Consider the following 14,767-nt stretch of genomic DNA (forward strand, 5'->3'; position numbering starts at 1 on the left):
TCTCTGCATTTTCTCTGTTGTAGTTCTCTGCACATTTTTGGTTTCTTTGCCTTTGCTTTTCTAAATTTCCAACATTTGTGGCATCATAGCCCTCGTTCTTTCATAACTGGGCGTAGAACTCATGGTGGCTAACGACAATGTTTTGAATGTTTCTCAACCTTTAATTCCAATCTTTAAAGGAGAATGCAATGAATTCGGAAGCATTAAAATGAAGACTTTGTTTAATTCTCAAGATTTTTGGGACTTGGTTGAGAACAGATATTCTGATCCAGATGAGAAGAATGACTCTTAAGGCACTATTCTTCATTCAACAAGTAGTTCACTTGAGTAATTTCTCAAAAATTGTTGTAGCAGCTACAGCAAAAGAAGCTTGGACAATATTGCAGAAGATGTTCTAAGGTTCTGAAATGGTAATCACAATGAAACTTTAATCTCTTCACCGAGATTTTGAAACTTTACATATGAGAAGTGGAGAATCTGTACATTATTTCCTTTCTAAACTTTCTGCAATTGCAAACCAAATGAGATTCCTTGAAACAAAATTACTGATCAAACCATAGTTGCAAAAGTTTTGAGAGCTTGCAGCCATTGAAGAGTCCAAGGATATATCTACGTATTCATTTGATAAATTAATGGGCTCTTTGTACTCTCATGAAGAAAGAATGAATAAACCAAATGATGGAACTGAAGATAAAGCATTTTAAGCGATGGAGGAGCCATCCAATTAGCCAAGAGAGGCAACTACTACAGAAAGTGAAAGAGGAGAATTTGGAGGCAGAGGTGGTTATGGTAGCATAGGTGGTTATGGCAATAGAGCTGGTTATGGCAGAATTGGGCGAACCAATGTCAACAGAGAACCAACAAGGGTACTATTCAATGTTATCATTGCAAACAGTTTAGGAATGTAAAAGCAAAATGCTAGTAAAAGGGAAAGCAATCAAACTATGCCAAAGAAGAAGAAGATAAAGTCAAGTTATTCATGGCCTATCTAAGATATCGAATGTTCTAATTGTAAGTGTTATGCCCTAGATCCAATCGATTTAGATTGTAAAAGCTTTTAATATATTTAATGCATTTGATTTTGGCGAGATCTATTATTTATTTAAATTAATTTTGTAATAAATAATATTAAATAATAGAATCCGAAGACCCAATTTTTAGGTAATCTGTTAATCACAAGGAGTTGTGATTGTGAGATACAAATTACATATAATTGAATCTTGAATAAACCATGGTCGTAAGTAATAACGAGATACGGATATCGTTAATACAGTTAGACCATCACGTGTGGCATTTCTTACTTATGAAGTAAGTAGCTGATCTCACGAGCTAAAGTGTGGTGACACTTAAATAAACATGTGGATGTTTTGTTGTAGAACAAAACATTGGAGACCCGCTAAGAGATTCCACATGGATAACTATCTGAGTGTCAGTGGCTAATCTCTAACGTTCAATAGTGGGATTGACCCTTTGACTTGAGGTCGTCATAGTACCCTATATGAGGACAGTCATACTTTGGCGGTGTTGGATGTTGCTCTGAAAGGGGCCGCTAATACGACATCGTTCGGGTACGTCAAGAATCGTATGAAGGTTGTGATTGATCAATAAAGGATTCGTCACTCTTAGATAGTAGGAGATGATCTGCGTTTCATTCAATTAAGTCGATGATGAAATCCTTGGCCAAGGTGTACTCATAAGTCGAAAATGAGTTTTCGATTTATATTGACTTAATAGTGGAATGAAAGATATGATCGATGATCGAGATTGACACAATTCCATATCTCGTAATTGATCGGATCGTATTGACGAAGGGATAATAGTTCCATGATAAACGAACGATTTTGGTTTTGTCATACCACGTGACATTTTCCGTCACATGTATTGCCCTGACACATTGCTAGATGTCAATCAGGGACGGCGAATGTGAATTGACGATAAATTAAAAGGGTGTATTAATTTATCGATTTTGATTAGATCAAAATAATATTTCACGACGTTAGGCATCGTGGTCGGGAACCTAATGGGTCGCACACAAAAGAGAATTGGAAGACTGCAAATTGTTAATTGATTAATTTAACAATCGTTGGATAAATTAATTAATTGAATTTCTTATTTATAATCCCGAATTAATTAATTGGATTAATTAATTCACGGACCGGGTTTGATTAATTGGATTAATTAAATATTGGACCGGACCGGGCCGGGTCCGTTTGGGTTTATATATATATGCAGCTAGGGTTTGAGGTCCATTAAGTTATTCATTATTCTTGCTAGCACAAGAAAGAAACCCTAGCAGTTGCTGTCTTCTCTCTGTGTGGATTTCATTGGAGGTTGCACAATTGGACAGCTGTGGGAGGCAGATTCAAGCTGCTGGAAAGGAATAACGCGAAAGAGTTTGCAAATCACACAAAAGGTATATTTCTCATCACAGTTTTTATCTAAATACAAAGCTGAATCCTGAATGGAAATTGAAATTTGTTAAATTCCGCTGTGCATGTTTAAATCAATTCCCAACACTAATCACATGACTGGTATAAAGGCATTATTTGAAGAGCTTGATGAGACATACAAGATAAAGGTGAAACTTGGAGATGACAAACAGATGCAAGTAGAAGGCAAAGGTACCATGGCAGTAAAAAATGGTCATGATAATGTAAAGCTCCTTTTACAATGTCTATTTTATTCCTAGCTTATCGTAAAATCTGTTGAATGTGGGGCACCTCACAGCTAGTGGGTGCTCTATTTTGTTTGATGATGTCTCATATGTGATTAGAGATTAAAAGAAAATCAAATCAGATTATTGTAGAAGTTTAATGGCAGCAAATAATTTGTTTCCACTTGAAGTGTCTAGTGTTGAGAACCATGCTCTTGTTGTTAAAGAAAATAGAGTACCTAAACTATGGCACCTATGGTATGGGCATTTGAATGTCAAATGTATGAAGTTATTAAGTCAAAAGGAAATGGTATTTGGGCTGCCTAAAATTGAGTCTTTGGATTTGTGTGAAGGGTGTATTTATGGAAATCAGTGTAAAAAATCATTTCCCGTAGGAAAGTCTAGAAGAGCATCTTATTGTCTTGATCTAATACATGTTGACTTGTGCGAACCTATGAAAACAGAATCTTTTCGTGGGAGCCGATATTTCTTGTTATTCACAAATGATTATAGCCGAATGATTTGTGTCTATTTTCTGCAAAACAAATCAGACGCATTTGAAGTTGAAAAGGAAAATGGGAGATGTATAAAAGCACTTTCATACAGATAGAGGTAGTGAGCTCATTTCTCATTAATTCGATCAATTTTGTGATAAACATGGCTTACGCCTGAAAGGAAGAATATGATGGTTGTTGAGATGGCAAGAAGCTTGCTAAATGCTAAGGGAATTCTAGACCAATTTTAGGCAGAGGTTGTTGCTGCTCTGTCTACTTGTTAAATTTATCTTCAACAAAGCTGTTTTGAACCAAACTCCATTTGAAGCTTGGAATGGTACAAGACCTTGGGTAAATCACTTAAAATTTTTTGGCTGTATTGTCTATGCTTTTAAAGATTCACATAATCGTAGTAAACTTGATGAAATATTTGCAAAATGTGTTTTTGTAGGTTATTGTTCTCAATTTAAAGCATATAGGCTATATAATCCTATTAGTGGCAAAATAGTTATCAGTAGGAATACTGCATTTGATGAAGATGTAAGCTGGTTTTGGGATGAAAATGATGAAATTGCCAATAAGAATAATGAAGTCATCATATCAAAGTGCCAACAAGTGAACCTTCACCAACTAGAGAAGTTGTACCAACACCTACGAGTTCACCAAGCATAGTCCTTTCAAATTCAACAACATTCAGCCCTTCAAGTAATAGCAGTTCACCTTCCACACACGCTTCTTTAGATGAGTCTCCTCCGAGGAAATTCAAGTCATTAAGGCAAATTTATGAGACAACTCAAGCTGTGTTCGTTTCAGATCCTACCAACTTTAAAGAAGCGGAAAGTAAAAAAGAATGGTGTAGTGCAATGAAAGAAGAGCTTGAGGCAATTAAGAAAATTGAGACATGGAAATTGGTGGACCTACTTGAAGGTAAAAATGCTAGAGTAAAATGGGTTTATAGAACAAAGTACCATTCAAATGAAATAATCGAAAAGCACAAGGCTCGGCTTGTGGCAAAGGGGTATTTCCAACAACAAGGTATTGAATACGATAACACATTTTCCCCTGTTGCTCGATTTGAAATAGTAAGAACCATTTTAGCCTTGGCAGTATAATTAAGCTGGCCTATTTTTTAATTCGATGTCAAATTTACATTTTTAAATAGAGAATTGGAGGAAGAAGTTTATTTCTCTCAACCAGAAGGTTTCATCATTCAAGGAAAGGAAGATAAGGTCTATAGATTGAAGAAAACACTCTATGGTCTAAAGCAATCTCTACGAGCATGTTACAATAAGATAGATTCTTACTTTCATCAAAATGGATTTGAAAGAAGCAAAAGTGAGCCCACACTTTATTTAAAGAGATATAATAAAAATGATCTTCTAATTGTTTGTCTTTATGTTGATGACATAATTTATATGGGTTTCTTTTTCTTCTCTTATTGATGAATTTAAAGTGTGTATGAAGAATAATTTTGAAATGTCAAATTAAGGTCTTTTACGTTATTTTCTTGGCCTAGAAGTGAAACAAGTTGAAGATCGAGTTTTTGTTTGACAAAGGAAATATGCAACCGATCTTCTTAAAATATTTAATATGCTGAATTGCAAAGTTGCAGCAACACTTTTGAATTGGAATGAAATTTGCAGCTGGATGATGGTACTGAACAAGCAAACTCAAGTTAATTTAGAAGCTTGCTTGGTAGCTTGATATACTTAACTCAAACCGGCCTGACATAGCGTTTTCAGTTTGAGTGATATCTATGTTCATGCATTGTCCGTCAAAGCATCACATTGGAGCTGCAAAAAGTGTCTTGCGCTACATTGCTGGAACAATAGACTTCGGGTTATGATAATTTCCATGTTTCAGATTTCAAATTGTTTTGGATTTACTGATAGTGTTTGGGAAGGTTGTTCTAAAGATAGAGCACATCAGGTTATATTTTCAGTTTGGGATCAGAAGCCATATCTTGGGAGTTCAAAGAAATAAGCAACAACAGTTTTGTCTTCATCTGAAGTTGAATATGCAGTTGTAACTTCACCAGCATTTCAAGCCATATGGTTACAAAGGCTACTCGCAAACCTTGATAAAAAACAAATAGGAGGAACTGAAATCTATTGTGACAACCAAGCTGCAATTGCCATGTCCAAGAATCCAACTTACCTTGGAAGAACGATGCATATAGATATTCAAGTTCACTTCATTCAAGAGCTTGTAGCAAAAGGGCAGATCAGTCTACATTATTGCAGCACAATTGAGCAGTTAGCTAATACTCTAACAAAATCGCTCCTTCGTGAAAAGCAAGTTTATTTCAAAAATCAGCTTGGAGTTTGCAATTTTGAATCAAGGGGGAGTGTTGAAGGTTAATTCAGAAATTGTCATATGTTAATTTCTAGTTAGTCCAATTTGACAGAGTCATAGATACTGGTTTAATTTCAAATATATGCTCCATATTTTCTGGTCTTTAGTTAGTCAAAGTCAATATGAATTAGCGGCAATAAATGTGATGTTAGTTGAGGATTTTTAACTATTTTCAGTTTGTTTGTTTCTGGAAAAGAAAAATAAGAAGAAGAAGAAGAAGAAGGTATTTCTCTACATTTTCTCTGTTGTAATTCTCTGCAGATTTTTTTGTTTCCTTGCCTTTGCTTCTCTAAATTTCAAACACTTTGTTCTGGGTTCTGCTCTCTTTATACATGCAATGTCACTAAATTCACGACTTAGATGTAACTAACCTTGAAGAAAGGGGCACATACCCATTGAATATTTGGTTGTATATTCGCTTGCAATAAGTTAGGATGGATCACTGTTCTTAAATGTATTCAACGGGTTCACTCGCAAGCCAATACATTTTTTTCATTTCTCGTGTGGTAAAGCTTTTTAAGATTCGTTAAACTTAATATTTAACCATACATTTTATTGGATCCATAATTTTTATCCATTTTAATAATACAATTTATAGAAATCCACCGAAAGCATAACCCTTGCATAAATGTCAAAAATATGAGTGGCTCAATAACTTTATTTTTTAGCACTTTGATTTTATTTTATTTTTATTACAATAGTTGCAAAAAATTTGTTGATATGGCAAACAAGATTATTTAGAGATTTGTTTTTCCTAAAAAATTCCCCATCTTCACTAAAAACTAAAATTTTATTTTCTATTTTATCGTTCTTTATCTGTTCTATCCACAGAATTATTACTAAAACATATTTAAATTACATTTCTTATTTTTCCTCCCTTTTTAAAGAAATATTGTTTTAAATTAATTACATTAGTTCATTGCTATTTAGGAAGTAATAAATTTAACATTGAACAAGGTTCAAAAAATAAGTTTATTTTTTTTAATCAATAAGCAAAAAAAGCTTGTTCCAAGATAAGGTTGTCCACACAAAATTGATTGATGCCTAGACGGAGCCCGTAATTGAAGTCACCGAAAAATTATTCATCACTGATGGACCGGCTATTGAGACCCTCGTTTTATTCCCCACCAACCCCAATGTGAAAAATTATTTTCGTGATCTCAAACTTTTTAATCATTGTCTTTTTTATTTAAGTTCGACTGTAACAATGTTGGTGTCAAACCTTCCAAATTTGTGTGGCAAAAGGTCATTTGGGCCGATTTTTTTATTTATCACAAAGTCACTGTGATATAAAGACTATCGAATACTGAAAAACACAAAGGTGCAAATCTTTTGAATCGAGTCATTTGGAACCTCGATCAAGACAGAGGCAAATGACATAAGTTGTTTATTATCATTCCATTCATATTTAATACAATTTATCAAACACGGGTACAAAATTTCATTTCGTATAAGCGTTTTTCTTGATAAGTGAAATTTAGTATGGAGTTACGCATGTAACAAGGAATTCATGTCTAGATTCTAATGACATTTATTTACAAGAATTTAAGTATCTTCTGATGTAATTAGATTATTCGTTCTTGAACTACAAATTCAGAAATAAATTATCTCAAAATAGTAGATTAATGCTACGCTATGTGAAAGGCATTATACAGATCGATCAGATAGTCGAGGCAGACAACAGAAAAGTGCTAATCTGAAGAGGGACTGAACCCTGCCATTTTCAAAACTAATTTTATTTGCAATCGGAACTCGGAAGAGAGGATTAAAGGCTTGACGGTAAGAGTATAAAACTAAAAATATAAAAAGATAATTTGTGGCTGCTGGGATTCGAGCCCAGGTCTCCACGGCCACAACGTGGAATTCTTACCACTAAACTACAGCCACAGTTGTTTTCAAATCCTCTATTAGTTTATATAAGAAAAACTTTTGACACCCAGATGTGAAATATTAGAGTTCCGTCCGTTACAAGAATGATAAATTGGGATTTCTATCCAATAGAAATGAGATTGGAAATATCCTGTCCCCACCATGCCCCTAATTTCAAGAATCTGGTCTTGATTCTTTTTATTTTATTTTTATATTTTCAAATAATTAAACGGGGAAGTAAAAAATGTTTTAATTCCCATCGTCATCTCTATATAGAAATATGTCCAACACCCATTAATATCATTAGTAGAATTCAATCTATCTCTCTCATTCTTTACTTTTATGATTAGATTAGAATACATTATTGTTTTAATATGTCCAAATCATAACCCAGGTGATGTAGGCGGCAACAATTGGCCTTTTGGGAATATTCGTCCCTCATGGATTCAACATGATTTGTCTTTTGAAAGATGAGTAAAATCAAGATTGCAAAACTTAAACCTCGTTTGGTACACATTAATGTAAAAATGAGCCCTCAAGGCACATCTCCAAGTGGTAAAAGGGGAGGGTGGAGAAATCCAACTTTGCCTGAGGCTGCTACGTCAAGGGTTCGAATCCTGAAATATGGATTTGACTCTTGGGTAAGTGCAAGTGTACAAGCAGCCTTCCACCCTGTACTCTTGGAGGCATAACCTGCGATTTACCTCCCTCACGATACTCCAGGTCAGGGGTGGTGGGGGACCCTTAAGGTTAGAGTTTAATCTTTTTTTTTTTTTTAATGTAAAAATGAGAATGAACAATATAATCGTTACAGGCCACACACCAGAGATAAAAAGTCAAATATGATAACTTGATGTGATAGATAACAATTATATTTTTCATTTTAATGGACAAATAATGAAAAACAAACGGGACTTAATCTCTTACATTCCACTCATACGCACAATACATGGACTAAACTCAAATATATAGATAAGAAAATATGGCGGCAGCAAAGATTCCGATATTTCTAGGAAATATTGAGACATGATAGAATTTCGAATGCTGTCGCTGTCTGGAGAAAATTTAATAGCAATCTTTGTTGGAATACTTGAAAATAATAATAATAATAATAATAATAATAATAATAATAATAATAATACATATAGACCCCAAGAACAAATATAAAACGTAACACCCAAAGGTATCGTGAACAAAACAGAGTACACCAGGAAAAAAAATACAACAAACAGAATGGATGCATTGAAGTTCAAATTACATAACATACTAGCTACACGAAGAAGCCTGCCAACCAATATGTTATTAGAACCAATTGGAGTGAATCTCGAAATACACGGCATAGGTAGTGTCAAGAATACAGAAACATCTTTTATACCGATTCCTAATGTTTGATTTCAAGGCCCTTGAGCTTGGATTCCAATTCATCCTCATTATTGTCAACTTCCTCAGCCTCTTCGTCATAATCCTCTCCTTCGGGATCGTTCTCATCCAAAGGACCAAGCAGACTAGGAGAATTCTTGAATGTATCCTTCACCTCATCAATCCCTTCATCAGATATGAAATTGCCATTAATATTTAACAGCTTAAATCCAGGTTTGTTTACGACAGCCTGGGCCAAGCACCTGGCCCCAGCCCTTCTTATTGAGTTAGTGCTCATATCTACTTCATATAATTGGCCATGGCCCTCCTCCAGTGCCTTGGCAATCAAAATAGCACCCTCGTCCTTTAGTTCATTCTCGGCCAAGTTTAATTTGGAGAGAAATTGTTTAGAAACTATACAGGCAGCCAAGGCAGGAGCAGCTTCAGCAGTGATTTCATTTCCAGCCATATCTAAGACTTCCAATGACGGAGCAGATTCTTTTAGGGCATTTGCTAGAGCAATAGACCCCTCATTCTCCAAATTCAAATAACTGAGGTAGATTTCAGACAGATCAGAAAATTTAGATAAATCCTTGCTCAAAACAAGTCCGGCTTCAACACCAAACATATTGTCACGCAGATCAAGCTTCTTTAAATTGGTGCATGTCCCAAGGGCTTCAGCCAGGGCTATCCCTCCCTCGGAATCCACCCGTGTCGAGGAACATCGAAAATCCTCTAGCAAAGGAGAATTCTTCACAAGTTTAGATATAGCAATTGCCCCTTCGTCTCCTGTCATGTTATTGTGAAACTGAAGCACTTTGAGTCTATCAGTTGAAGGAATTAGCTCCAAGACTGCTTCCGCAGCCTCCTCTGAAATTCCATCATTAATGAGATACAGCTCCTCCAAATTACGCTGAGACTTTAAAAGGGCGGAAAATGCCCTGACACCCTTCTCGCCCAGAGCATTGTTTGACAGGTTAAGATATCTAAGATCACAACCCTCCAGAGCTAATGAAAACATATTCATAACTTCAAGTGCATCAGTCTCTGACTTTCCAGCTACGAAATCAGATAGGTCTACTTCAGTCACTTGATTCTTTATGGATGACAATATCGGTGCAGCAGTATGGGCCGCATCCAGACCAAAACTACAATTGCTGAAGCATATCTTTGTGTATTTATACCCAGGGTCTTTCAGGGGATTTAACAATTTCAGAGCATCCTCTGCACTGATGTCAACCCGAGGATCTCCAGATATATCGAATACATTATCATGAGATTTCTTAATTTTATCTAATATGTTTATTTCTCCATCCTCCTTTGCTGTAGGCCCTCTTTTGATAACTTCCAGCATAAGCCTACTGGATTCTTTGGCATATAATTGCACTGCAGAACTTCCATCTCCATCTGGCTCCTTCTCAAAGTGTTGGCTTGCAGTGGCAAAGGCTAGGACTTCTATTTGCTTGGCATCCTCCTCAGCTTCTTTTTTACTCAAAACACCATACCTTCTAGACAAAATGGATGGAGTCGTAAGATTCCGGGTCATTTTGTCCACAAGCATTAGCCTGGTACTTTGGCTAGGAGGCCACAATTTGATAGACAAATTTGTAGATTCCATGTCAAGAAAATCTGAAAAGGTAAAGCAAATGAACACCATAAACAATTATCATAAAAATTCCCACTGCTTATTGCTATTTTACATTAACTTATAAGTAAGAAGATATACCATTTTTATCGGTGAATGTTCGATGTGTTACTTATTTTGACAGTAAGAAAAAAGTAACATTTTTTAACTTAAAAGTGACAAGGGTATATTATCAAACACGTTTGGGGCCAAAAATTTACTTAAGAGTAAATTTACATTTTTTTAGACTTAGACGAAAAGGGACCAGAACATTTCAGCGCAAAATACTACAAATATCCAATCAATTTGTTTATTCTTTTCCAATCAATGCCATGGAACCCAGAACATAAAAAAATGCATACATCATAAGTTTCTCATTAACTCAATCGGTAAGAGGAAAGGGTCCGACAAAAAATAACCATTATCGTTCAACTGTAAATAAGCCCATAAAAAACCAATACAACGAAATGCAATAAAAAGAAAGTGTCACTCGTGAAAAAACCCGCAAATATTAATAATAAAATTAAACACGAGTCAATAGATGAGATAAGAACATGAAATAATACCTGCAAATAAGACTAATTCAAAACGAGAAACGAAAGGGGAAACTTACTGGCGAAGTACAACTCGGCAAGCAGCGAATATAGATCTAAAAGATATATTTAATAAAACTAAAAACCCTAATCGTCGTCAAAAGAGGGATAAACACTGTTTTAATTGGAGGGAAATTTGATTTAGGAAATCGAAAGTCAAATCTTGGGAGAAGAGAGGATGAAATTTCAGAGATCTGAGGATTTAACGAGATTAAATGGGCCCAATAAATTGGTTAATTTCCTGATCGTGCCAATATAGGTAGATATGACTAGGATTAGATAACACGAGTTAGGCCCATGATTGCTAATAGCAAGTTGGCCCTCAATCTTTCAATATACTCTATATCCTCCCCTCGCTCAAGAAGTGCAAAAATTGGTGGATAGTGTTTCCCTTGTAGCCTCGTCTTGTATGCTGATTTTGTTTTGAGATGTTCAATGTACTGATTATATAAATAAATAAATTAAAAGATTTTTAGTTGGTCCCACAAATAGTGAAGAAGAGGTATCGATGGTCAGGCCGCTTTGAATTCTTGAGAGCATAGTTTTAAGATGAATCAATCCTACCATGACAACACATACGATGTTCCATACTTATTGCAGTCAAATTACTAGTAACGTAGAAAATAGACAATACTTTGCTCATCTTTTGTATAGATTAAAATCAACTTTTAAATAAATTTTAATAAAATTTGATGAAATATGTACTTAAAATTTTGTGGATTCCATGAAACATATGATTAAATTTAATTATTGAAATCAATTCAAAGTAATCATATCCAAAGTAATGGGGAAGAAGGTGTAAGACTTCTCAAATAGTGTGGAGACTGGATCAGGGATGAACATAGATGTGGCATGTGGGAGTCACGTGACTGCCCAACTGTGGGTTTTTTTTTTTTACATCATTAATTTTTTTTTGTCTTTTGTCTCAATTTTCAAAGTTGTCATGAGATGTTAAATGAAGTCGAAACGTTACATTCTTAATAACATTTAAAAATGTTCACAGTCTAATTTTCTACATCGTGAATGGCGTGCGAAAAAGGCCAACTGTAGCAAATGTTACAGCTCGTCAACATAAGTCGTTTCAAACTAATATTTTAGGAATTTCATTAATGTGCTAATTTTAAAATTCTTCGACGATTATACACTAGTCGAATCCACATCGTCAATGTCATCTCAAAGCTCATTTCGAGAATTACATGATAGTCATATCGAATGGTCCAAAAAGACATTGAAAATAGCTAAAGATGCGTCAAATGTGCATCTTATAAAGATGTGTCTAACTCGTTTTTTATTTAAAAAATTTCAATTATTTCATTAACGTTTATTATTTTTGCGATACAAAATTTTCAATACAATTTACATCATTTTATTTGGAAATTTTACACAAGATGTGTCATCAAAATTTTTTGGATTTTTACATCCGAAAAGTTATACCCCATGTAAATTCTTAGATGTAAAATTACATGGGTATTATTTTATTTTTTATGTAAATTTTCAAATGTGAAATTTCTCACAATTTTTTTGTAAGTTTGATTGCGTCTTTTTAACTCAAAATGTCTATGAGCACCCCTACACTAAGTACATAGGTCTTGGAGTTGTTATTCAAAATTTATCGGGGTGTGATCATGGCAATTTGTGTTAGGCGTATTGTGTGTTCTCTATCGCCATGGGACTCTAAGGATTTGGCGCTAAGGAAGGGTCTTACCTTAGGCATTGATTCAATTGCAGAAGTTAAGTGCAACTCCTTGCCTGTTATACAAAGCATAAAGAGGGATTTTAGTCTAGAATGAGAAATAAAGTAGTTACATGAGAACGTGTGTGCGTGCATGAATGTGTGTGTGTGTATATATTGACCTCGTTTTCGGTTGGGGTCACGTGGACAATAGATGTCGGACCTACCTACGTACACGTAAGTTTAGTCCGACACGCTAAGACATGCAGACGGTCTGAGAAAGGGCGTCGGAGTGGTTCAAAGGGAACGGGACGACAACGTTCGAAATCTGACAAGACATTTGTAAAACGATTGTACAATAATTATCAATCATGTATGTATGTAGTCTTGATTTGTATTGCAATAGAGTAAAAGAGAGTGTTATGAAGTATTTGTTATTGAATTGAATCTTGCATTAGTCCTTACATTAGGTGCATGGGAGAGTATTTATAGTGATACAAGTTGAATCATGGCCCTCAGTTGAGAGTACACATGGCTTCATCCTATTTGTTTACATATCCAATCCTATGGTCACTTTTGACTACCTAGCATGTTATATATTTATTGATTGACAGAGCCGTCGTTATGTTAGACAAGACAAGACACTTACACTTTATGATGGACGTCCCATCAATCATTCAAAGAGGATCCTTGTACAAAACCGGATCTCTTGGGAGAGCTGAAGCCATAGGCACTTCGATTTTAGCATAGGAGCATTGGTATGGACCACCTCGATCAATGAGTTACGATCTTCAAGCAATTGGGCCACGTCAGAGGTGTTGCTTCTGGAGGTTGTGAGTTTTTCATTGGCCTTAGGGCCTCGATCACCATGCCACGTGGTTCGACTTAGGTGGGCCACGAGCTCTAGTGGATCGCCCAAGTGTGCCAACACGTAATAATAGTCTCCCAAATTCAAGTATAGTCATTTATGTAATGCATGGACTTCAGTGTTGGAATAAAGTCCTCTGTTTTCGTCGGGTAAAAATTGGACTTTGAACCCTAAATAAGTCCCTCAAGTCCAAAGTCCGAGTATAGATATTTATATCATGGTTAGAGTTAAAAATACGCTGTCTTGTCTGGACAAGTACTTGAAGTTTGCTATTATAGCGTTTAATTGTGAGTCGAGGCAGGAAATCTGTGCCGCCGAGGCTCATCATGTTTATTTGGTGACAACAATTTTGAAGCCGAGGCAAGAAATCTGTTAACCTCGTTCCGATTGGGGCCACACAAACACCAGATGTCGGACTCACTCGCGCACATACAAGCTTAGTCCAATACGCTAAGAGAAGTAGGCGGTCTGGTTCGCTCTGGGAAAAGGCGTAGGAGTGGCTCAAAAGCACGGGACAACAACATTCGAAATCTGACAAGACATTTGTAGAACGATTGTACAATAATTATCGATCGTGTTTGTAGAATATGTATGTAATCTCGGTTTGTATTGCAAGAGAGTAAAAGAGAGAGTGTTGTATAGTATTTGTTCTTGTATTGAATTTTGCACTAGTCCTTACATGGGGTGCGTGGGAGAGTATTCATAGTGGTACAAGCTGAATCATGGCCCTCGGTTGAGAGTACACGTGGTCTCATCCTCTTAGTTTACATATCCAATCCTAAGCATCACTTTTAACTACCTGCCTTGTTATACATTTATTGGTTGGCAGAGCCACCGTTACGTTTGACAAGATAAAATACTTGCACTCTATGGTGGACATCCTATCAATCATTCATAGAGAATTCTTGTGCAAAACCGGATCTCTTGGGAGAGCTGAAGCCAGAGGTGCTTCGACTTCGGCATAGGAGCCTCGATATGGACCACGTTAGTCCTCGACCTGCACTTTGGTCTTCAAGCAATTGTGTCACGGCAGACGTGTTGCTTCTAGAGATTGCATGTTCTTCATTGGCCTTGGAGCCTCGATCACCATGCCACAGGTCCGGTTTAGATGGGCCACGGACCCTAGTGGATTGATCAAGTGTGCCAACACGTAACATCCCATATCTTTTTCACCACAAGGAACACATGGACCGAATCAAGTTATTCCGTGCTAGATTTGGAATGAATCGAGCGGGATTGCTAGCCGCCCGCATTTTTAAAAGAAATATTGAAAATATAAT

At 35.9% G+C, this 14,767-nt stretch overlaps 1 protein-coding gene and 1 non-coding gene across 3 annotated transcripts; both read right to left on the bottom strand.

Moving 5' to 3' along the window:
- Positions 1 to 7,317: 7,317 nt before the first annotated feature.
- TRNAH-GUG lies at positions 7,318 to 7,389 on the bottom strand. Its single transcript has one exon. It is a non-coding gene; the product is annotated as a tRNA-His (tRNA).
- Positions 7,390 to 8,535: 1,146 nt separating this feature from the next.
- On the bottom strand, positions 8,536 to 11,260 carry LOC111405762 (RAN GTPase-activating protein 1-like). Of its 2 annotated transcripts, none has more exons than XM_023034788.1 (2): positions 10,921 to 11,260; positions 8,536 to 10,359 (listed from the first exon to the last, which is right to left on the bottom strand). In XM_023034788.1, exon 2 carries the CDS (start codon positions 10,346 to 10,348, stop codon positions 8,753 to 8,755), a length of 1,596 nt encoding a protein of 531 aa, XP_022890556.1. In that variant the 5' UTR covers positions 10,349 to 10,359; positions 10,921 to 11,260; the 3' UTR covers positions 8,536 to 8,752. The 2 variants fall into 2 exon arrangements, with proteins under 2 accessions (XP_022890556.1, XP_022890554.1); XM_023034786.1 differs by having other exon boundaries at positions 10,968 to 11,244.
- Positions 11,261 to 14,767: the final 3,507 nt, after the last annotated feature.

Source organism: Olea europaea, chromosome 12 (assembly GCF_002742605.1).
Source record: "Olea europaea var. sylvestris chromosome 12, O_europaea_v1, whole genome shotgun sequence".
Taxonomy (NCBI): domain Eukaryota; kingdom Viridiplantae; phylum Streptophyta; class Magnoliopsida; order Lamiales; family Oleaceae; genus Olea; species Olea europaea.

Excerpts from the sequence above, each read along its gene's own strand:
- LOC111405762 (XM_023034788.1), bottom strand. The coding sequence starts at position 10,348 with ATGGAATCTACAAATTTGTCTATCAAATTGTGGCCTCCTAGCCAAAGT.